Genomic DNA, 23,961 nt, shown 5'->3' on the forward strand with positions numbered 1-23,961 from the left:
AAGATGTTCCCACAGTGTTACCTATCAAGGGAGTAAAATATTTTCACATAGAATTAAACCCCAAATAAAAGAAAATTAAGAGTGTTTCCAAATAAATGATGTCTCAACATGAAAGCTTCTACCTGGAGGGTCTGGCAAATTAGTCTGGGTCACAGTGCTGCCAAATCCTTTCCCTCTGCACTTGTTCTATCTCTGCTTAAAAAAAAAAAAAAAAAAAAAGAAAGAAACCAAAGCAGAAAGAGAAATGTGTAGTGATGGGTAGGAGATGTTGTGGTCCCAGGGTGAAGCAGAGCCCCATCTCCTTACACAGCTAGCAGGGAGTGGAGCAGGAGAGAGGAGGGTAGCACAGTGCTGTACAGCTGCAGGGCTGCTCACAACAGGGCAGAGCTCCCAGAGAATGTGCTCTTTGTTCCCTGCCTTTAAAGGGTAAGAGAAACACTTATGCATGGCAAATTAGCCCAAAAATGTATTTCTCTAAAACACCCGATTGTCTGGCCAGCTCTGCAGCTGCAGGGAAGTTCCAGGGAGAGAAGGGGGAGGCGGCGGGGAAGGAGGAGGGAGGCAGGGAAGGAGGATATTGATGGCTGGGGGCGGGAGGGGGGAGCAAGGCAAGATGATTGTGCGAACGAGGGAGAAATTCTCATGCCACCATTCAAACAGAGCTGACCAGTGAGCCAGGGGACTCCTGAGAGACGGGCCACGTTGGTGGTCAGGGTACCACGATGTCTCCTGGGGGGCAGGGAGAAGAGAGGAGCCCACAGCTGTGCTGCGGACAGCGTGGGAGCAGGCGCTGGTGCCGGGGAGCCCTGCCACCCGTGCCACCCGCAGGTTCAGCTGGGCCATCTGGGCCGGGGTGCCAGCAGTGCCATGCTCCTCTAGTCACCGTGTCATGCGTGCCGGGGCTGGGACTCCTCTCCTGCTCCCGAGCAAAGTGCACAGGGCTCGACTGTCTGTGAGGAGCAGAGCCTGCGCTCTTCCCAAGAGGTGGCACTTAGCTTTAAAACTTCCCAAATGTACCTCTTGATTAGGAAATTGATCTGGGCTTGTTAAGAATTTCCAGCTTCATGCTGATACGCTTTTAAAAACTCCCAGACCATTGCTGGCAGGAAAGTGATTCCTTGAATTTCCCTGGAGTTTGGGAAGCAAAACATAGTGATAAGATTGACAGCTTGGGCTGTGAAGTTCATGGTGAGTGCCACAATCTTGTCCCTGCCCCAAGGGATGCCACTGAAAGTAGTCAGGCCTACCCTGAGCTGAGACCTCAGAGTCTAGGGAGTGTCTTCCACATGGTCTGGGGTGAGACATCCTCTTCACGTGCATGCATTTATTTTGTTTTCCATTACCTGCTGATGTGAACAGAGAGGTGGTCCCTGCTGCAAACGACAGCACTTTGCAGGTACAGCCTTGAGGCAGCCTGACTTGTCCTCACCACTGCTGACTGAATGCTCCTGGGCACATCTGCAGAGTGATGGAGATGCTGCCTGCAGAGGAAGCAGCTCAGGTAGGCTTTGCCTTTGAGGACACTCTGGGGGGCACTTGCCTGCATCAATCCAGGTCCCAGTGCTCTGTCCTTTCTGCCACGTGTCATGGCCTATTTTGGGCAGACACTAAGTTCTTCAAAGTCGCCAGTGCCACCTGCTGAGAGGGCTGGTGAGACTGGGAGGTAGCCTTAGGTTCGGCCAAGCTTAGACTGCCCATGAGAAAAGAGAGACATGAGAATGTCAGATGGGATTTGGTTTCAATACATTCCCACAACTGTCCAACTCAGGTGTAGGATTGGTGTTGCCACCAGTTCGAGTTGGTCCAGGAGAACTATTTCCAAGGTGTTCTAACACTCATCATGTGACACAATGTTTTCAAGGAAAACCCTGTAACTCTTCGAGTTTGTAATCCAGAAGTCCTGCAAAGTCCCTTCTCCCTGGACTGGAAGACGGGAAGGACAAGTGGACCTGGATGATTTATCTGAACAAGAAGTGATATCCACTGCTGCTGAGAATTATTCACAGATTCACACAATGAGTCAGGATGGAAGGGACCACAGTGGGACCACATCTGCACCAACCTCCATGCTCATGTAGGCTCATCCCAGAGCACATGGCACAGGATTGTGTCCAGACAGTTCTGGAATGTGAGGAAACTCCACAGCCTCCCTTGGCAGCCAGTTCCAGTGCACGGTCACCTGCACAGTAAAGAAATTCTCCCTCATATTCAGGTGGAACTTCCTGTGCATCAGTTTCTGCCCTTCCCTCTAGTCCAGTTGCTTGGACAATTGCCTATTCATGCTTTGAATCCTGCTTATTCATTTTTTCTTTTCAGAGGTTTCATGAAAATGCTTCAGTTAACACTGAATATGGAAGTAACTGCTGGATACAGAGCAGGATCTGATGAGGGAAGCCAGAATCCAGTTTGAGAATTTCCTATAGTGGAGAAGCTCATCAAACTTTTCTTGAAGAGTTGTGATGAGCAGAGGAGGGGGTGGGGAGCTGAACCACCCTTTCAGTGAAGGGTTGGGAAGCTGCTGGCAGCTAGTATAATCCTGTCATCACTATCTTGCACATTTCTTTATGGCCACTCACTCTCTCGTTTTATGTTTGCATGGGAGAAGGGAGGATGAAAAATGTTAACTTTAATCAAGTCAGCAATCCTTCTTGGCTTTGACATACTTCATTTTCCACTCAGGTGAAAGAGGTTCTTCTGCATGCACTGACATATGTCCCTGTGATGAGGGGGATCTGTCCTGTTCCATCCTCTCAGACCTTCTCATCCCTGCCACTCCTCATATGTCTCTCTAGAAACACCCTGAGCTGCCACCACACAAACTTCTGTGACCACGTTCCATGAACTTACCCTACATTTTTAAGGCCACAAGGCCACAAAGGGCAGTGCCAGTGCTGGGTTTCATGGCTGACCTTCATGGAGTGGGTGACACAGACTGATGGCAGGCCTGCTGTGAGTTCTGAGATCATTTGTGCCAAGGTGGGCCTCAGGGAAACCAGGAATCCAAGCACGCTCCACCACTTTGTGGAGACCCTGAGACCCCTCAGTTACAGCAAGGATCTGGCATCATTGGGTGGGAATGACTGGTACCAGGGAAGCATTTATTGGTAAATAATTTGCTAAGAAATGGGAGTTCAAGGGAATGAAGTTGCAAATTCAGACATAATTCAGCAAGCACTTTTGAGTGCAAAGTGAGTGTGGGAGACAGATTTTTAAAATATCAAAACATTTCATTTCAAGGCAATCTTCCTGAATTATTCTTTTCTAAATGCCAAAATGCTATGAATGGACATTTTCAAAGTGGATTTCTGACATTTTGTTTCAAGCCAGCATTTTGCATTTAAAACTTGACCCAGGCTGAAAGATGAGAGGTCAGTCACAAGACCCTAAAACAATGAAATAAAACTTGCTATTTAAAGTTCAGGATAATGTTTCAATCTCTGAGTTACGCCATTTGAAATAAAAATTAAAAATCACCACAGAGCTCCTATGCATATTCAGATCAACATGGCCCTAGGTGATACCTCTGAAGTGGTGGAGTCACTGGAGAAGAAATAGACAGTTTGGTTGAGGGGCATGGTTTGGTTTTGGTCAGTAGTGGCCTGAAATGGGCTAAAAAATGCCCTTATGCATCCCAGACAGAATTTCACTCTCCTATCAATAAATTTCACTTTGATCTCAATGAGGCTCTTTACAGAGGGATGTGTTCCTCTTAGGGATGTTTGCATTCCTTCAGCTCCATTGGTAGCAACAGGCAGAGCAATGACGAGCAAAGCCCCTGTGCCTATGGCAGTTTTACTCTACTGGCAATGACCTTTAAGCAAAGTGGGAACCAAAGTGTTACCATTTTCCTTCAGTCCCTGGGAGCACTGTCCCACTGATCTCCCTGCAAACCAGTGGAGCTCTTCATGGGCATGTGCCCACAGGCACTTCCAGGGAAAAAAGGAAAGCATAAGCAAAGTCTGGGTGCAAGAAAATCCCTGCTAATTTGGGAAGTGGCCCTACTCCTTCTTATAATGGGTGGGTATGTTGGGGAACAACAACCAAGCAGAATGAAGGCCACTGAGAGTGTTGTGAGAAGATGCTGTGCCCCCAGCTGCCTCTTCTGCACAAAGCCAGGTTCCGTCTCGAGGGATGTGAGGCTTAGCCTTCCTCCCCCTTCCTGGGCAGCCCCAGCCCCTCACTCCCGCTGCCCCAGCCTCCCTGCCATGTGCACGTGGGCCTGCTGGCCATGAATAGAGTTGGCACGAGTGGGTCCAGCCTGAGCCGCTGGGGCTCACGGCTCCCGACCTGAATAAGCAGCATAAAGGCACAGGGCAGCCCCGTCGCGGCTCTGTCCCGACCCATTCTGCCCAGCTGCAACAGCATCCGCTGGGCCCAGACCGGCCATTCTTATCCAGTCCTTCTGTGCAGTTTGTCTTTCTCTCCCTCTCTTGTCTCCCCCCACCCCCGCCTTTTTTTTTTTTTTTTAATCCCTTTTTTTCGAACATATCATTACAGGAGCAACAAAAAAGATGGGACAATACAGCCATTGATGAACTGCTCTCGTCCTCCAGTCCCGATCCCCCCCACTCCCTCCCTCCCCTTCTCTGGTGCGTGCCAACACTCTTTCCACCCGCCCAGGGCTGGAGCCAGAGCCAAACAACCTCTGCTAATAAACAAGAGGAACCAGATAAACCAGGAACACAATAGAGGGATTTGTTGCACTTTAGTGATGGTGGGAACAATGTCAACTCCGTGGCGCAGCTGCATGGACCCCCTCCCATCCTCTCCCCCAAACGCCTCGTGCCCCCCGCGTACTTGCAGCCCAACACTGTGATTTATGAAAGGCCAAAGGTCACTGTGCATTAAAGGGCTTCTTTCTTGCATCATTTATTAACCCCTCTATGACAAGGCGCGCTCATTGTGGCAGTGGTGGTGGCACAGGGAGCGGGGCACAGGCAGAGTCCATCCCAGTGGCACCATGCATCTCCCAGAGGATGCTGAGACACAGGCTGGTGCTTAAGCCTTGTTTTACACTCACCTGGTGCTGGGGGGAGGAGGGGAGGCTTTGGTGAGATATGTTCTGGCCAGCAAAAGCAACTCATGACTCCAGCACAGCTCCGTTAGCACTGCACGCAAGTCACCCTCTGCCCAACCTACACTTGCTGCCAGGCTGGTGAGCTCAGCTTGCTGTCCATGCTGTGTCCATGCACACACTGAGAGCTGACCTGAAGGTTCTGTATTTCACATGGCAGAGCTGACCATATTGCACCACCGGAGCCTTAAGTCACCCTGTGCTACCAGGTGTTGTCACATGGGCTGCCCATGATGCAGAGAAGGCGGGGGTCATGGCAGAGGATCACTCCAAGGTCTCCTTGTCAGGAAAGTAGAGATGTGCCCAAAATCTCTCCTTGGCTCACCAGAGCTGGTTGCCATTACAGGCAAAGCTGCAGTGTCATCATGCAATATTTTCAAGCCTTCCTGTGTAGCCATGAAGCAGCATCGTGAAACAGCAGCATAACAAATCCTTAGGCTGATCTTTTTCTCCTGAAATTGCAGTGACCTGGTGAGTTTGAGTGAACCATTGCAGTGGCAAAGGCTTCAGCAGTGAACTTTGAACCCTGAGGTACAGCCCCATATCCCTGGCTGTGCTTGAGGGTTCCCTGGAGACCCTCTCCATGGGCAAGCTTGCTTGGGAGGACAACAACATTGCCATCACAGGCTGGGGGTGGTGAGACAGCCCTGGAAAGGGGATGCCTGCTGGAGTTCATGTCCACTGTAAGAGCAGAGGGGCTGTGCTGGCCCCTGGTTGCCTGGGCCATCCCTCCAGGCTCAGCAGAGGGCAGGCTGTTTTGGTGGGCTGGGATATCTCACCCCTCCCCAGGATGAAGGGATGGGTAACCAGGGACAAGCTTGGAAGCTTGGAATATGGGTGTCAGGGTGAGCCCCTGCACAGGGTAGAGGGGACATGGAGGCTGGGCTAAAGAGGAAGACGGCCCCACTGCCCAAATGCTGGCTGTAACTCTGGTTAGCAGCCAAACTGCTCCTGCCCTACCTAGCTCTGGTGCCTTGAGGCCGTGCTCCCTCACTCATTCTCCCTCACATTCCTCTGGGAGCTGATCAGGGCTTGAATGACACCCCAGATGACTCTTTGCTATTAATTCCTGTGAACAGAAAGGGCTCCTTGTTCTCCCAGTCCTACTCTCTGGAGGAATTACAGGGGCCAAGGCAGCAGGCTGAAGCCTTCCCGACTTAACCCTTCCCCCGGCTCCCCAGGAGCCTCCAGGGGACTAGCAGAGGTGAAGATCACCCTGGAGCCACCTTCACCACCACAGAGTGAGCCCATTGGGGTCACTCAGCACTACTACAGACACTGGTCCCATTGGAAGGATCCCTTTTTCTGGTTGTTCTGCCCAATCTTGTACAATTCCCTTCTTTTCCCCTCTAGGCATCTCTCACGTGGTGTGCAGACCGAGAGCATCCAGCTCCCTCCATTACATAACACTGGATATGCCAGGCTCCATCCAAGAACAGGCAACCTGGTCTTTCTCCCCCAGCTCTACCCTTTCAGTGCATGCTTTTGGGTTAGTTTTTTGGAAGTGCACCTGTCTTCTCCAGCAGGAAATGCAGGGGTTAACAGCCAGGCAGGCTCTGTGCCATCTATCAAAGCAGGTAGCAGACAGACATGCTTGCCCCACTCCTCTTTGATCTTCCCAGACCTGAGTAATGCAGGAAAATTGTCCCGTTTAGCCATCACAGGTCCTTGCCATGCCAATGAAATATTAGACTGGCCAAGATGACAGGCTAGGAGCTGCCTGGGGTCTTTGCAATGTTCAGAAATTATTCTCCTCCCTACTTTCCACAAGGTTTTCCCTGCACCTCCCCTCTGGAGCAGCTGGCACAGTAATCCACTGCTTTAGAACAAAAAATGCAGCTGAGCAAAGTCTGCTTGGCCACATCAAGGCCATACACCAGTGGCAGCAACATTGTGGTATCCTGCACCTGTGGCATCCTGCACCATCCCTTGGAGAGAGAACAAGTTTTACTCCTGCTCTGGAGCCAGGCAGGACTCTACAACCACATCCCAGACCCAGTAGCCAGAGAGCTTCCCGAGGACTCCCACCCCCTCCTGAGGTGATGGGAGTGCAGGGTTATGCAGCAACCAGCACCATCCAGGCTTTGTTGCCCATGCAGAATGATAATCCTGGAGGAGGGCAGCCACTGCCACATTTCTTTAGCTGCCTGCACAGGACACTGGACTGTCAAAACAGCCCAGACCACCAGTAAACAACTCCAGGCACTGCTTGCCTTGTGTTTCCCCTCATATCACATGGCAAAACTTCCTTCATAGTCCCTGCAGCTATCCTGTAACCACATGGATGCTGTATGGTGCTGCCAAAACCCAGGCAGGGCTGCAGGCAACTCTTTGCATTTCCTGACTGACCCACACTGCTTCCTTTCTCCTCCGGCTGCATTGCAAACAACCAGTTCATCAATGCCCACGACTGGAAGCTCAGAGGCACCTGGAAAGGTCTAGGACAAACAGTGGGAGCTTCAGCCAAGAACAATGAGGGGTGATGAAGATCAGAGCCCAGCAGTGGTTTCTGTGCCCAGCTCAGTTGGAAGGCTGCCTATGGCAGAAGGCAAATCAAAGGGCTCTTTGGAGATTGCGGCAGACACAGAATTGAGGAGGGTGACACAAACATGGCCTTCAGGGACCCTCTGCTTCCTCTCGTTCATGGACAAGCCTTGAAAATGACCCGCACTCTGGGAGCCTGGGAGAGCAGTCGTGACACTGGATGGGAGAGGAATTTGGAGAGAAGGGCACGAGGAAGTGGTGGAGACAGGGCTGGGCTTGGGTGCTCCAGCAAAGGGTACGACCTGGTCCTGATCTCTCTCAGGCTGTCATCAGTCATGTCCCATGATGTCTCACGAGTCAGACCATCTGCAGACTCACAGGTTTTCCAGACATTATAGTGGTCTTTCCCTTTGCTCCTCCCTGCTTTTTCTCAGGGCATCACATTTATGCAATCATCAAATAAAAAGGGTAACACTTTGAAACCTTTCTAGTTTTTTCAATTTTCTTATGACTTCCTCTGTGTCAAAATTGACCAGGGGTCAAATGGCCACCTGGCCATTAGCTTCCACTGGCCCCTAGGACTGAGTAATGAGCTTCCCAGCTATCCCATGGCCATGATGATGAGGTGTGATAGGCCCAGTGGCATCTTCACACCGAAGGGGACAATGGATGTTTGGTATACTATTTCTGACTGGCATAGCGGGACTTCCAATGTGGGTCAGCAGTACCTGACATCTTCAACCCTCCCACAACCATCTGGGTTGCCTGGTCCTCTGCCTCCCTCTTTCTCCCTCATAGGCAGGGAGACAGACCCCCTTTCCAGTAGGAGGGCTGTCCCCCTCCTCTTCCTCATCAAGCCATGCCCACCAGCCATGTCAGGCAACAGCAGCAAGCTCATACTGTCAAAGATGCAAATCCCACTTTGGAGATAGGGTAGGACAAGGGTTTGGCTTTGGTGTGAGAAATCTAGTTTCCCTCCCTAACATGATATTGGTATGCCCATTCCACAGCATCACAGAGGGGATAGAGCCACAGCAAATCCACACCAACCTGCCTGGCACAGGCAAGAAGGCAGCAGAGGCAAGACCCCCTCCCACCCCCAAATCCCAGACCATGCCCCCACCCCCCAACCACCTGCCCCTCATTGTCTCACGTGCCCACTTCCACATGAAGGGGATTTTGCAAAGAGGAGGTGGTGCCCGCTCATCCATCCCAGTGGCTGTCCCCATCCCGGCCACTGCCGCCGCCTCAGCTCCTCCTAGCCCGGACTTCCTCTCCCGTCTTTGGGTCTGGAGCAAGCTGGACGCTCTTACGCTCTTAAAAAGCTTTTTATGTGCGTGCGTGTGTGAGTGCGAGTGTGTGTTAATCACATGATTGTCATTCACCTGTATCCTGAACAAAGACTGTGCACTGTTTAAGGCCCAAACAAGAAAGCCAGAAAGGGAAGGAGGGGGGTTGTTGGGAAAACTGAAGGGGCCGTTGAGAGAGCAGGCGTGCGCTGGAGAAAATCCTTATCAAACTCCCAATTCATGGGTCTCCCTTTCCCTCAGCACACTGTGGGTATTGTTTGGCTGGGGGGTGTGTATGTGTATTTTTTCGAATGTCTGTATCGTCCCCTCCTTGCTCCCCAGCTGTGACGCTGTTTTACTGTATGGAAAGATTTCACAGGGAACCCCTCCCATTTTCCCAGGCAGTCCTGGGACAATACCAGGGCTGTGCCCCCGAGTTGGGCAGGGGACAAAAGCTGGCTCTCGTGCTGGGGATCCTGCTGCTCCTCTGCTGTGGACAGGCTCTCCCTGTGACTCCTCCCTCGCCACAGGTGCAGGGGATAGATGTCACCTAGCAAAACCCCTCCCCCGAAACCTCCGTGGTCCCACCTTGGTGGAGTTGTCCCACCAACATGGTCTCCTTGCTGAAACCCTACCAAGCAAGTGCCACTGCAATGATGCTCCTTGTGCACCAAGCAGCCAGCCTGGAGCAGGGTGTCTTCCCTATCATCCTTGGGTGTGCTATGGACAGAAGAGGCTTGGACAAGGATATACAAACACTCAGTGCTTTGAGAGGGTGCTGAAAAAAGCGGTAAACAGACTGCAAAATAAAAGAGAATTCAAAAAGTGGAGGCAGGACCAAAGGAGACAAAATACAAGAACTGGAGAAAAGCAGAATGGAAGGAAAAAGCCCCTTCCTCAACATTTAAATATGAGGAGACACTGAGATAGCAGAGACTGTGTGGCTGGTACACACTCCTTTGAGGACATCCCTCTCTGCAGCTGAGCCACCCATAGCTCTGCAACAAGGCACAAATTGGACTCGGCTCCTGGCTGAGCTGGCTGGTGGCAGCGGGCTCTGACAGGGATGGTGAGCAGTGGAGAAAACACTGGTCCAGTGCCCTGGAGGTTACCGAAATCCCTTCTGGATCTGATTCCTTTCTTGCCCAGCTGGGAGCTGTTCTCCCTGCAGAGTTTACCTGTTGCACTCAGGGTGTGAGCTGAGCAGGTTGCAAACTTCACTCAGCGCCTTGTGGGGCTCTTGTTTTTGTCTCCTGACTGAGGATCCTCTCCAGAAAAGCACTAGAGGACCCCTGGCCTCTTGTTACGTACCATGTGAGGCTCTGCACCCTGTATCCCCACTCCAGAGGAAAACAAGAAATCTCACCCACACCCCCTTTTTCCCATGGAATCCACAGGAACTAGCCACCTGAAGGGAGAGCAAATAAACACTATTTTCTGGCTATTTTCTGTGTCATTCTCCCTCCCTGCTCCAGGTTGGAGGTTGGCTGCAGACAGGGAAACAAGCAGGGCAGAGGCTGTTTCTCAGCAGAGGCTGCCTTCTTGAGGGGCAGGAGACCAAACTTCCAGTTCCAGTTCTCCCACACTCCTGTGCAGGGCCCCTGTAGATTAAGGATGACCCTTAGTGGCTGGGGAAGGTGCCATGAGCTCTGCAGTACCACTGACTCTGGATCCAGCGGGCCACAGACAACTGTGCAGGAACTGACCTTGCCTCACTTGTTTTTGCCGGTCATCTGCAATGCCCGACAGAGGGTGAGCTGCCAAATTGCCTGTCTGTGCTGTGAGTCCTCTTCTTGTGCCAGCCACAACTGGGGTGTCTGTTGGTGAGAGAACTCATCCCAAATGGCAAGACTTGAGGTTGACCAGCTGCTATTTTTGCCAGGAAAGCAGGGCCTTGATGTTGTTTTGTGAGACTCCCCATTGGGTTTTCTTGTCATCCAAAAGACACTCACATTCCTCTCTTCCAAAGGGAAAAAGGCATCATGTGAAGAAAAGTATTTGAATCCATCTTCTTTTCCAGAGTAGGTAATATTGAAGAGAGGAAAGTTAGGAAATGATCCCTTGACAGTTATTTTTTTCTGTGGGGTGCAAGCAGCCTGTTTAAGCAGAGATGCCTGCTTGATTCCAATGGCATGTAGCCATTTCCCCCTCCCAGCTCTGTTCAGTAAAGGCTTCTCACTGGGATTTAGTGAGGTTTTCCCTGCAGCCCCCTATGGTTTCAGAGCTTTATTTACTACAGGCAACACCAGGCATGCAGGGAAACAGCCCTAAGCTGTCAGCAAGTTTGCAGGGGTTTCCTGTGGCACCTCACAGTCCATGTGGTGCCAGCCAGGGGTTTTCTGGGCCTTTCTAACACAAAGCTTCTGGAGAGTGAATATCTGTTATAGGAGTTGAAAATGTTCTTGAAATCCCTCCAAGCTGTTTGCCTGGGTCATAGGCATTAATCTCTTTGTATTTTCTGACTTAGCACTGAAATGTCTTTAAGTTGGGTCTGCAGCAGAGAGCTGGGGCAGGAGCTCGTTTATTTCATTGCTACTATAGGAGATCATCAGAAATTTTGTGGATGACTTCTCATGGTTACAGAGTTGGTGTTGGTCTATATGAGCCCTGGTAACAAAAGAAATTGAAGAAACCAACAACCAGAAGCATGTGGGAAGGAAAGTGAGCCAGAAAACGAAGATGTGAGGGAGAACATTCTAAACCATTGAGAGCTATTACGTGTCCCAGTGCACAAGCAGCAAGAATGAGGGTGAGTGTGAGAGTCCTTCTCATTAGGAAATACCACTTTCCTTGTGAGACCATGTTTGCCTATAGGAGCAGCTCAGCTTGCTGGAGGAAGCAGAGCCTGCTTATCTTGGCAAGATCCCACGGAGCCCACCCCTAGAGTAAAAAAATTTTAAGAAAGCTCAAACTGGTATCCGCTGTCCAGCAGCATGGCATTTTCCCTGGACCTGATGTTCTCCACCCTCAGAACACCTCTGATCCCCTGCATCCCCTTCCCTACCTTGCAGATACAGGTCTGAATGACGCTCTTTTCACAGTGCCTTGACCCCAGGGTCCCAGGACAACTTGTTTCAGCATAGAGGAATCCTCATGCGACTCTGTGATGAGGACTAGGAACTCATTTAGCACATGGGGAGTGCTAGATCCTTCAGGAGTAACCATGATATCAGGAAGAAGGAGAGGGACCCTCATCCTGAGGATGCACACCCGTCTCCCCAAACCACCCACACCCCTTCCAGCATCCCACCACCCCAACATGCAAGGGTTGAATCCTCCAGCACCAGCTCTGGGCTGGCCATGCCACTGAGAGCAGCAATGCCAACAATTCCCACGAAGACGCTGGCACCATGGAAAACAGGGAATGAACTGATGGCTGAGGTGGGGTGGGGGGCGGCCTGTGTCCCCTCCCCGCCGTCCCTGGCCGACCGTACTCTGGCTCTGAGGAGCGCTTGGCTCCACCTTCCGCCCTTCCCTCCCCCGGTGCTAAGCAGCAAAGCCAGCTAGAGACATCCAGCCGGGGTATTAGTAAAAACCAAGCCTCCCTCCAGGAATGGCACTCGCTTGAGAGCCTCCCCGTGCTGCGCGCCCCGACACCGCTGGGGCTGGAGAGAGAGCAGGGGGGCTGTTGGGATCACAGCCCTGCAGGATTTGCCCGGCACACCGGCCAGCAATGTAAGTTTTCCTACCTGAGCTCGCTTGCACACGCGCACGCTTTCGTTTGCGCTTTTTTCCCCTCTACTTTCTCTTACTTTCTTCATTTTTCCAAACAAGAGTCTGTGTTGCCCTCTGAAACTAGAGGGACAGCAGCTCTTGCTATGCACTGGCTTTTTTTTTTTTTCCAGTTAAGCCAGAGGCATGCTTTTCCATCACTTTTTTTTTTTTAATTTCTTTCTTCTTCTACTTTTTTTTTTTTAATTTCTAGATGGGGAGGATAGAGAGGCCTTTATTTTTAGACTGTTTTTTTTCTCTTAGGGGGGAACTGCTGCACAGCAGCAGGGACTTTTAGAGGTGACTGCAGACGGAAGGAGAAAGGCAGAGTGTGTGGGACAGGCAACCCAAAGTTATGACTTGTCTCAAAGTTAAATTTGGTTGTGTTTTTGTCTGGATAGATATAGCTATAAATACCGATACAGATACAGATACAGATACAGATACAGATACAGATACACGACTGGGAGCATGCATATGCATACACACATATACTGGAGGGTGTGTGTGGATGAAGCGTAGATGTATTTTAAGCCTTTGGATTATCAGCAGTGAGAGGAGAGTGAGGGAAGAGATGTCCCCACAGAAGCACTTTCTCACAGCTGGGATCGGTGTCTCTGGGTGTGGAGCCCGGGCCTGGGCTGGTTCTCTGCATGGTGGTGCCACCCGCTCAGGCTCCCTGGCACCTGGGGTATCAGTCCCTTCTGGATTATAGACAGACTGCTGGTGCTTCCCCTCCCGTGCCTCCCTCCAGACATTTCACTGTATGTCTTTGAAATAAAGGGGCACTTCCCCCCCAAGTTTGGTGGCTCTCTTCCACATTCCACTCCTCTGTGGGATGCTGTGCCCAGGCAGAATGGTGCATGCCTCTCCTCTTTCAGGTCCTCAGCTTTCATTATACCTCTTGCTGCAGGCCCTTCCTCACATGCCAGCTCCACACGATTGCAGAGATAGGGAGCAATATCCCAATTAATCAGGGGCCCCGACCCATCCCCACCCCCACTGATCACGGGTTCTGTGGTGTGCACGGCAATTGCGTTGCTTGCACTTTAATTGAGCAGCCCCTGTCTCGTGGTCAGTTCTTCAGGGACCTTGGAGTCCCTTTCAGATTTGGTGGTTGCTTCTCATTTTCTCTCTTTTCCCCTTTTTTTCCTTTCTTTCCTTTGTTTTTGTCTTCCTCCCTTCCCTCCCCAGTGAGAAGAAGGACAGCAAGAAGAAAGAGGGAAAGCTTGAGAGCAACGATGGCTGACGACCAAGACCTTTCGGAGGTGGAGATGAGCCCAGTGGGCTCTGAAGACCACCACTGCCTCTCCCCAGGACCCCCCATGGCATCAGACAACTCCCCACACCTCACTGGCTCTGGGAATGGTGAGATAGGGAAGGTGAAGAAGGAGCAGCAGGACTCAGAGGCGGACGATGACAAGTTCCCGGTGTGCATCCGCGAGGCAGTCAGCCAGGTGCTCAGCGGCTACGACTGGACCCTGGTTCCCATGCCGGTCCGGGTCAATGGAAGTAACAAGAGCAAACCCCACGTCAAGAGGCCCATGAATGCCTTCATGGTGTGGGCACAGGCTGCCCGGAGGAAACTGGCTGACCAGTACCCGCACCTGCACAACGCCGAGCTCAGTAAGACCTTGGGGAAGCTCTGGAGGTAAGGGAGAGGGGTGAATGTGGGGTGGGAGGGCTGAGGTCTGCAGGTGTCCTCTAGAGGACTGTGTGGTCATGTGGAAGGATGGAAGGGGTGTCTCTCGAGGGGACTTCTGTACAGTGAGCCCCCTCACAGGAGGCGCAGCTGTTGACTGGAGTAAGAGTGGCGGTTGGATGTAGGGAAGGTTTCCTCAGCAGAGCTCACCTCTGTACTGAGCAGCAGCCCTTTCCATTTGTTTCCTACTAAGTTTCCCTATTGTTTCTGATGAGGACACTCTTATTCTGGTCCTCCCTGCCTGACTGCCTGGGGAGATCTTGTTTTCTTGGCTCACCCTCCCTGTAGGGCTCAGTTGTGCAGTAGCAGTAAACTGGCTGAGCTCAAGACTTAAGAGCTAAGTCACAGGTGGCTGCCTCAAGCCTGTCTGAACTCAGATCCCAGCACCAACAGGGTTTCTTTTCCAGGCAGTGCCACAAAGCAGAGGGATTTACAGCTGAGGAGGAAGGTCAGGGGAAAGGAGACAGGCAGTCAGAGCCTGACACCCATCCTTCCTAGGATGGGCCCACTTTTGGCAGGCCATGCAGGTGCAGTGAGATGGACAAGGAGAGACACAGGTAGAAATAGGGGTTGAGGCTTAGCAGAGAGGAAGAGACCTGCAAGAGTTCCAGCCTTAGCAGGCTCTCTTGGAATATGCTGGCTCAAACAAACCCCATCTTCCTTTGCAAACAGAGAGATGCCCTGCCTTCTCACTAGCACACATACACTTGTCCTTTGGCATCGCCAGTTTGCGCAGCAATTTTCACTTTGTGCAGATCCTGGGTCCTTTGAGTAGCCTCCCCTTCTTCCTCCAGCAGATCCATAGGCTGCTCTCATCAAGTGCAGCCAGCCCAGGAGTGTGCAGAGAGCCATTGTGCCAAAGCCAAACGTGTCAGGCTGGCTGTGCCGCACCCTTCCCGTCGGACGCTCTCTGCTGATAACCCCACCAACCTGTTACTTTCTGCCACAAGTCCCCAGCACAGTCCCCTGCCTCACGCCAATCAAGGCAAACCAAGGCTCATGCAAATAGCCTCTCATTCTCACATCCTGACATCTTTCATAGAGAAAGCCCTCAGTTTTGGGTGAGCCACGACACGTTTTTTGAAGCAGAAGCTTCAAAACACCCTCTCTGTAGCAGCTATTCATTCCTAGCTTCAAACAGCCTAGCTCGCAAGGAACGAACCCCTTGGGCATTAGATTCTCCCTCTGCTATGTTAGCCTGTTTACCATGACTCCTGAGTGTCTAATGTAACCCCAGCAAAAGGATTTCCTTGGGAAGTCAAAGGCAGAACATTGATTGTGAATGTCTCATCTGATCTTCTTTCCTGCTTGGATCTCCTCTACTTTCCCTTTACCACAGCACTTGCTTTCATCTGGGACTCTGCTGCCAGCCTCTGGATTGTGAAGCTGTGTTGAAAAGGGGTGGGGGGGGGGACCTACTCTTTTTGTTCCCAAAATGTTGATTTCAAGATATCATTCCTTTACTGCAAAATGTTGCCAGATTTTAGAGCAAGGGTGTCTCTCACCAGGCACTGTATTTTCCTTGAAAATATAGCAGAGCAGTGAAACCTCCACAGGAATTGCATTCAGAGCGCAGGGACACGGAGCCCCCAGCCCACGGCCACAGTCACACACCCAAATGCCTCCCTGCTCCCAGGACATGGCTCCTGCTGCTGGCCACACGGCACCCAGAGCAGCAGGCCACTGCTGCCAGACAATGGTCAAGGTCCCTGTGTGTTTCTTAGGGCACAACACAGGCAGGAAGCATTGCTCAGATGAGAAGCTTGCAGGGTCAGGCCTGGGGTTGTTGTAAGCTGCTGAGTTTGCCACCTGGGTGCTTCTCTTGAACGTCTCCTCTCCTCGTGCATGCTGAGGATCTCCAAGCTGCGCCAGCCCCTACGGAGACCACACAACGCAGCAAGCTGGGTTATGGCTACAGTCAGTCTCTGGCCATATATGTGTGTATTTCTGTGAGGCTGGGGAGAAATATCAACCACAAAACTCCAGGGGAGGTGGCCCAAATGTTACCAGGATAGTAGCCCGTGCCTTCCAGCCACGGTATGGCTGGGCTTCCTCTGCTGAGGTTCCCACTCCGTTATCTGCACCGTCCCCCAGGTATAGCTCCTACACATGGGTACAGCTGCAAGCAGACAGGATTTTTTCTGCACGGCTTAGCCTCAGACTTTTGGTGAATGTCCTTGCAAAGGTTGCCACTAGAACCCTACTGCCATAGCTTGTCGCTTGGGAAAATGTTGGCTGTTCTGAGGTTATACAGATAAAGGGTGGGTTAGAGGCAAAGGCTGGTGACCACAGGGACTCCCTGCAGACCACCATTAAAACAAGCACATCTCCAGCAAACGGCACTGGGTGGGGATGGAAGAGGATGGAAATCTTGAGAGGCACCTGCAGAATAGGATGCAACAGTGCAGGATTTAGTTTTAAGCCCAGAATTTGCACTGCCATGTCCTCTACAGGCACCAGTCCTCATTGGAAGGGGCTGCAGGATATGCTCTGATGGCCACTTTACCTGCCTGACCCCAAACACGGTGCCAGGGGGCTTATGGCCCCATCCACCTCCCCCAGTCTGTACCCATTAGGGTGTGTGATGGCTGCAGACAACAAACAGGACATACTAAAAAAGAAGGGAGAATTTTTGTGCTTGACAGTCACGAAATCTGTTCTTGAATGCTTTCCATTCCCAGGGTGGGACAGGGAGCAGCTCTCAAATGGAGGCTGGCTGCTGAAAATGTCAGCATGACTCCCAGCCAAAATGCCAGTACCACCTCCAGGGCTGAAAACAAGGGAGGCACAGGAAGAAGGGGAGGGAGGAGCAAAGGGCCCCAATGGAGGAATCTTTGCATGAGGGTGGCAACACCCAGGGAATTGGTTCATGCCCACAAAATCTACGGCCATGGATGTATAGGATGGCTGCTTTCTGCTCCCAGCCAGCTCTCACCTTGCATCAGCCCCAGTGCCCAAGCCCATCACCGCACTGACCCATTGGCAGCTGAGCCCCAGTCAGGGTCAGGCCTCTGGCTGCTGAGCCAGGCGCCCGGCACACGGAGCAGTGCCATGCCAGGTGGCAGAAGGAGAGGCTCTGAGAGGCAAGCAGGAAGGTTTTAGCTCTCCCTTCTCCTCCCAGAGCGCGGGGCTGGGTGCTTGCCACTCTCCCCTTGACTCAGGGGTGAGCATTTGGTGTTGGGCTTGGATAAGCCCCATGAAGGGCTTTGCTCTGTGATCCATAACTTCTCTGCTCGTGCGAGATTCCTTTGCATTATGGCCTGGAGAGCGTGGGGGGCAGGAGGGGGAGGGCAGGAAGCAAGTGAAATCCAAATCCCCCCAAATCTCCTGGCCTTTGCCTGCTCGCACCAGTTTCACTTTGCTAAAGCTGATTTGAATTCTGATCCCAGTGGGAGGGAGGAGGGAGCAGGCAGCCTTGGAGAGAAGAGAAGATGTGGGGAGTGGACTTGCCTCTGTCCTGTTGGTGGCACTACCCACGGGCTGCTGTCAAGGGGAGAGGAGGTGAGGCACTTCAGCATAGCTCAGAGGGCAGGGATCTTACACCTGTGTAGCCACCAGTGGCTCCATGATCCACAAGACAGATCTCAGAGGCTGAGCTTTGCAGGTTTTGCCTCTATTCTCCATATCCTGTAAAGATGAAGATTTTGCCAAGGTAAAGTTGCCCCCAGTCCACAAGGCCTACAAGGGCTGACCCTTAGAGGGCTGTCTGGAGCAGCACAGGCTGAGGGATTAGAACTCTCTGGGACTTGTGAGCGTGGTATACAGTGGCGGGAGGGAGACAGGAAAGCTGGTGCTGGATTCATGGTGGTTCAGTTGCTTTAATCTCCAGGATTAAGGCAGTGGAGGAATGTGGTGTGTGGCCACAACCTGCTCAGGCTGACTGGAGTGAACCCAGGTCAGCACCATGTCACACACCTTCCATCTACCAGCCGAGGCAATGCACAAGGAGCAGGGGGGAAAAGGGTGTTTAGGGACCAACCCATTACTTGCTGGTGACCAATCTGATTGCCCACCAGATTTACCTGTGTATTCCTTCAGCCATACCTCCACTTGATCTTGAGTTTTTCAGGTCAGTTCAGGCCTTTATATCTTCCCCAGAGCCTACAGCTAAACAGAATTGGTCACATTTTAGTGCTAAGAGCTTCAGGGGTGGCAAGGTGCTGGCACAGTCCCATCCCCATGTAGTTCTTTTGCTGGGGAGAAAAAGGTGAGGACATAACATAATTTTTTTTTGGCTCTTTGTGAGCCCTGCCATCCGTAATGGCTGTTTTGAGTTCCCAGTCACAAGAAGACTGGTCCCTTCTGACAGCCCTGGGTTTTGATTCAAGGAAGGATGACCTTGAGTCACAAGAATATGAGGAGGAAAATCATAATATGAAATTGAAGTGCTACCAGCTGAAATGCTGCAAAAGGCTTGAGCAATGAGTTTGATCTTATCTTCAAGTGCTCTGAGGCATCCTGCCTGTGCATTTCACCATTTCCTCAGAGAGCCTTAACTAGAGCAGCCCATGATCTGGCGGGAATACAGACGAGGAGCTTACATTTCTGCAGTGCCTTTCATCCAGAAATCAAGGCTCATCTACTTCTACAAAGCTAGCAAAACAGCAGCTAAATTTTTCCAACTGCTTGGCCAAGTTCAAGGAAGGCTGGTCCTTTGTGCTTCAGCCTTTTGCATTATCCATGTCTGAGGTGAGCAGGAGCTCCAGGAATAATAGAATACAGTTTCTAGCCCTTCCAAATTTTCTTTCTGCTAAGGTTTCTAGCCCTTTCCAAACTTCCAAATTCCCTTTTAGAATATTGCAAAATTACTAAAGGTTGCTTTACATGGTTCCTGTGGAGCCGATATCAGTTGCTCCTATTGGTGCTCCATACAGCCTCAAACTAGGATCAAAGCCTATAGAAGGGGGGAGGTTAACAAATACAGTCTGGGGAAGAGCAAGAGACATGGGGCAGGCAGCACTACAAGTAGTACACTACCTTTGTCCAAAGGACAATTGCAACTGCCCTTAATTTGCCTGAAGTTTTTAAAAGCAGCTCATCCACCCTTATTTAACACAGCTACAAAAGGCTGCACTTCGCCCTTTGGCAATGGAAGAGAGGGTAAATTGAACTTACTGAGGTGAGAAGCATCACACAAGTGGGAAAGGGGGACCCAGCACTGGCACCAACCAGTGGCAGGGCTTAATATCTAAGGAGAAGAAGGAAAGCATTGCTGTCTCCATGGAAACACTCCAAGATCTTCCTATTGTTTTGGGGAGTACCCTCCACGGGGCAACATCCTGGCATTTGGATTTGCACACCCTGTCCCACAATATTGAGCATAGTTGTTTTTTTCTGATGGACCTACCCCACTCTTTCCCTCTTCTCCTCTTTCCCACCTTGGTCTCTGCAGGTTACTGAACGAAAGCGACAAGCGGCCCTTTATCGAAGAGGCAGAGCGGCTGAGGATGCAGCACAAGAAGGACCATCCTGATTACAAGTACCAGCCCCGCCGGCGGAAAAACGGCAAGGCCACACAGGGCGAGGGTGAAGGACAGGTAGAAGGGGAGGCTGGTGGGGCTGCTGCCATCCAGGCCCACTACAAGAATGCCCACCTGGATCACAGGCATCCCGGCGAAGGGTCTCCCATGTCCGACGGTCATCCGGAACACTCCTCAGGTGAGTCTTGGGTCTCAGTGAATCTCTTGACAGACTACAGCCAAGCCAGAGGTTCAAAAAAGACAAGTCATCATGGTGAAAGCCTTAGTGATGGGGCTCACACCTTACTCACGACACAGCAGACTGCTGGTGTCAGCAGTACAGGGACATGCCTGAGTTTCAGAGGCACTTGCATTTCTCTGGTCAGGCAAGGTATGGTTGCATCCTCCCTTTTTTCCACAAAACGATACAAAGAGATTTGGTTTCGTCTATTTCTTTCTACCTCCACCAAGGCCTCCAGCTAGACAGCTGCTGGCATACTGGGAAGAACAGAGATGGGTTGTGTACAGAGCAAGTCATAAAGCTGTAACTCACCTCTTCTCTCTTTTTCCTTTTCAAAATATCCTTCACATTGCAGGTCAGAGCCATGGGCCCCCCACACCTCCTACCACCCCTAAGACCGAGATGCAGGCAGGCAAAGCTGATTCCAAACGAGAAGGGCGTTCTCTGGGGGAAGGGGGAAAGCCACACATCGACTTTGGAAATGTGGACATTGGGGAGATCAGCCATGAGGTGATGTCCAACATGGAAACCTTTGATGTCAATGAATTCGATCAGTACCTGCCGCCCAACGGACACGCCGGCCACCCAGGCCACGTTGGGGGCTATGCGGCAGCGGCTGCTGCTGGCTACGGCCTCGGGAGCGCCCTGGCTGCAGCCAGCGGACACTCTGCCTGGATCTCCAAGCAGCACGGAGTCTCCTTGTCCACTGCCACCTCATCGGTGGTGGACTCAAAGGCCCAGGTGAAAACGGAGGGGTCCACCCCTGGAGGCCATTACACTGACCAGCCCTCCACTTCCCAGATTGCTTACACATCCCTGAGTCTGCCCCACTATGGCTCGGCCTTCCCCTCCATCTCCAGGCCACAGTTTGACTACCCGGACCACCAGCCCTCGGGACCCTACTACAGCCATTCCACCCAAGCCTCTGGCCTCTACTCTGCCTTCTCCTATATGGGACCTTCCCAACGTCCCCTTTACACTGCCATCTCTGACCCTGCACCCTCCGTGCCACAGTCCCATAGCCCCACACATTGGGAACAGCCCGTGTACACAACTCTCTCCAGACCATAGGGAATGGGGAACAGTGACCGAAGCAGCGACGGAAAGGCTCCGAAGAATCAGCACAGGCAGAAGAGCCTCCGAACTCCAAGGTCACTCAGTGCCATCCAGCCACCAGAACCCACCAAGCATACAGAAGTGCCTTTCTTGATCCCAGCTCTCACTGGCACACCCACCTAGAGGAAGGTTTGTCGTCCTTTCACCCCTTACCAATTTCACACAGGCCACATGACTGGCTTGCAATGCCTTTTTGGCCTTCTAGATGAGGAGGATTCTAGACATGGAGTGACTGGTCTGTGGTGGGTTTTGTTGTGCGCACCCCGGACTGTACGATGAGAGAGACTGTCCTTTCCTTCTCCTCCCACACTGCTCCAGGGAGTTTGCAAGTTTTTCCAACAGGCCACAATGGCCAACATTTTGTCACCTGCTGCAGGTGTTGGGTGGCTGCTCAGCCTCAGTGGACACGTCCCAGGAGGAGCAGTAAGGAGGATGGCATGACCGGCTTCCTTGCAATCAGCGTCGTGCAGCAGTCCTGCCTAAGATTCAGATGTGCATGAATCTTGAATCCCTTGGAAGACCAACCTACGCTTGCTTTCCTGCCAATTTCCACAGCTGCACCCTAGCTTTTCTCCCCACCTCTCCCTGCCCTCCTGTCTCTGTTTAATCCCACACTCTTCCCAGCATGGAGGTTTGAAGGCTTGCCTGAGCAGTACATGGGGTTTGGGAACAGCATGGCCAGCCTTAGCATTACTTGTATCACAGCCTGTGTGCACACACGTGTTCATCTATGAAGGCGGAGGAGAGGTGGGGAAGGACCAATGAATCATTACGGTGCTAGGGGTGAATCCTCCTTTTTTTAAATTACTCTGTATCATTCATTTATGTCTGGCATTTCTGGCCTCCCAGTCTCTTCTAATCTCTTCAGAACTCCAAACGACCTCTGAGCAAACCTGGCCCTTGCTCTTCCACATTTGACAGTGCCTGCATGAAATGAAGGGGCACCAAGAAAGCCACGATGCACTTGCCAACACCTCGAGTTGATTCCAGTACTCTCTGAGCTCCCACTCCAAACCCAGGCTGAACTCATTCGTCCATCATGTCTCCCAATCAGCCAACACCTCCCTCCCATCTATGCTGAGAATGGAAAGATACTCCCGTGGCTTTAAGCAAGGTAGATACAGACCCAATCTTGGATGATGAAAGAAGCCTATTTAGGTGCAAAGTAATCTTCTTTGCCTTTGGGTTTCAAACTGGAAGCAACCATGTCTTAGAGATCAACCTCTTTTTCAGCCCAACATCTGAGGACAGTCTACTTGCTTCTCCTTTGTCACCTCCAGGACTGGGGTGGTTTGTCATGCCAGGGAGTGAACTGGCAAAAAAACTGCCACAGGAAAAGATGATTCCTGACAAGTGATTACAGAGACATGCTGTGGGACTTCCCAACGCATATGCTAGTCTAGAAAGAGACTTTAACCAAATGTGGACTGTGATGGGTGCTGCTGTATCCCTCTGTTGATATGACTGTCAGATGCCCTTCCTGCCTCCCTTAGCTACAGATGACTTATCCTTGTACTGTTTGAAAAGATCATGTAGAATGTTTGCTCCCTGTACGCATGTAACCTCTTCCAGCCCTGTCCTCTTATTTATGCAAGTAGCACCTTCCTCCCCTACCTCCCTTTCCTCAGTCTCTGTGCCATCCTAGCACCATTAACTTTGCATTAAACATATGGAATAATAAACTTATAAGTTTCATTTTCACATGTCTGGGTTTCTTTGACCTCTTCCCTGCAAGTCTGTTTTTTCCCCCAGTACATGTATGATGGGTCACACACACCACCACACGGATCCTGTGTACAGCCTTCCTCTGCCTCTCAGGAAGAGGACACGGGTACAATTCTGACTGGCTGGCCAGACTCCTTCATGGAGATGAGGCTCACCTTCTGTTTACACCTCACCTGCAGCCATTTCTTCCATGAGAAAAGCACTAACACTGCTTCATCTGAGATAGAGCAGATGCAATCAAGAGCACTATTTTGCATCTGTCTCACCCAAAAATTTTTAGTGTGATTGCTAATGCTCTCTAGGATAGAAGTGCGGGGTTTCTCATCTTGGGTCCTCATGACCAGGTAGCAGGTGACATACCTTCAAAAAAAACCTTCCCCACATACACAAATTTGTGTATTTTGGAAGCAGCCATTAATTTTTTGGTAAAAACTCAACCCCTCACCCTCTTGCCTTCCACAAGCAAGAACCCAAACACAAACACTCATACACACAGAGTATATTCCAGAACACATGTAAACACTTCTTCACTTATTGAAGAAGATATTCTGTATATAGTCAGGTCCTGGGAGGGTATCTGGACTTGACTGGAAAGAAAAAATGTAGCGGGTATCACTCTGCTTAAGAACACCTCTCAAGGCAGAACGGTAGGAGCCCATTTACCACAGACACTCCCAACAATTACAAGTTGATTCCAAAGGGCTTCAAGGCTGGTGCATGTGAGCAGATGCAGTGAGTTCCTCCTGTTCACTAAACACTTTATGGGTGAGTAGAGTAAGCAGAACATCTAGGAACTGTGGAATGTTCAAAGCTTTTTAAAAAGCACAGCACTATAGTTCTGCATAGGGCCAAGAGCATCCACAGCAGGATGGCCTAATTAATCTAATAATTGTGATGCCAGCTAGAGTTCCATGCAAAATAGGACTGACCATTCATGGAGAGGAGGAGAAACCTATACCTCAGATCACAGGCTGTGGGAATAGCCCAGAAGGGCACTGCTGAGCAAATCAGGAGCACAGGTAGAGAGGAAGGGAAGCCATGGTAGAATTAGAGATATGACAGCTGATCACATGGGTGGGAAAGAGAAGTGACACAGCTTGGATGAACAAAAGAGTGGGAAAAGAAAGTTCTTAATCTTACATAAGTACTCCAGCTCCTCA

General features: G+C 51.2%; 1 protein-coding gene across 2 annotated transcripts; it reads left to right on the forward strand.

Annotated features, from left to right (window-relative positions):
- Positions 1-12,403: 12,403 nt before the first annotated feature.
- Positions 12,404-22,737, forward strand: SOX10 (SRY-box transcription factor 10). Of its 2 annotated transcripts, XM_059472432.1 has the most exons (4): positions 12,404-12,522; positions 13,753-14,209; positions 19,653-19,918; positions 20,316-22,737. In XM_059472432.1, the coding sequence occupies exons 2-4, from the start codon at positions 13,800-13,802 to the stop codon at positions 21,029-21,031; spliced, it is 1,392 nt and encodes a 463-aa protein (XP_059328415.1). In that variant the 5' UTR covers positions 12,404-12,522; positions 13,753-13,799; the 3' UTR covers positions 21,032-22,737. The 2 variants fall into 2 exon arrangements, with proteins under 2 accessions (XP_059328415.1, XP_059328414.1); XM_059472431.1 differs by lacking the exon at positions 12,404-12,522 and having other exon boundaries at positions 13,422-14,209.
- The last annotated feature ends 1,224 nt before the right edge of the window (positions 22,738-23,961 follow it).

Source organism: Ammospiza nelsoni, chromosome 5, assembly GCF_027579445.1.
Source record: "Ammospiza nelsoni isolate bAmmNel1 chromosome 5, bAmmNel1.pri, whole genome shotgun sequence".
NCBI lineage: Eukaryota > Metazoa > Chordata > Aves > Passeriformes > Passerellidae > Ammospiza > Ammospiza nelsoni.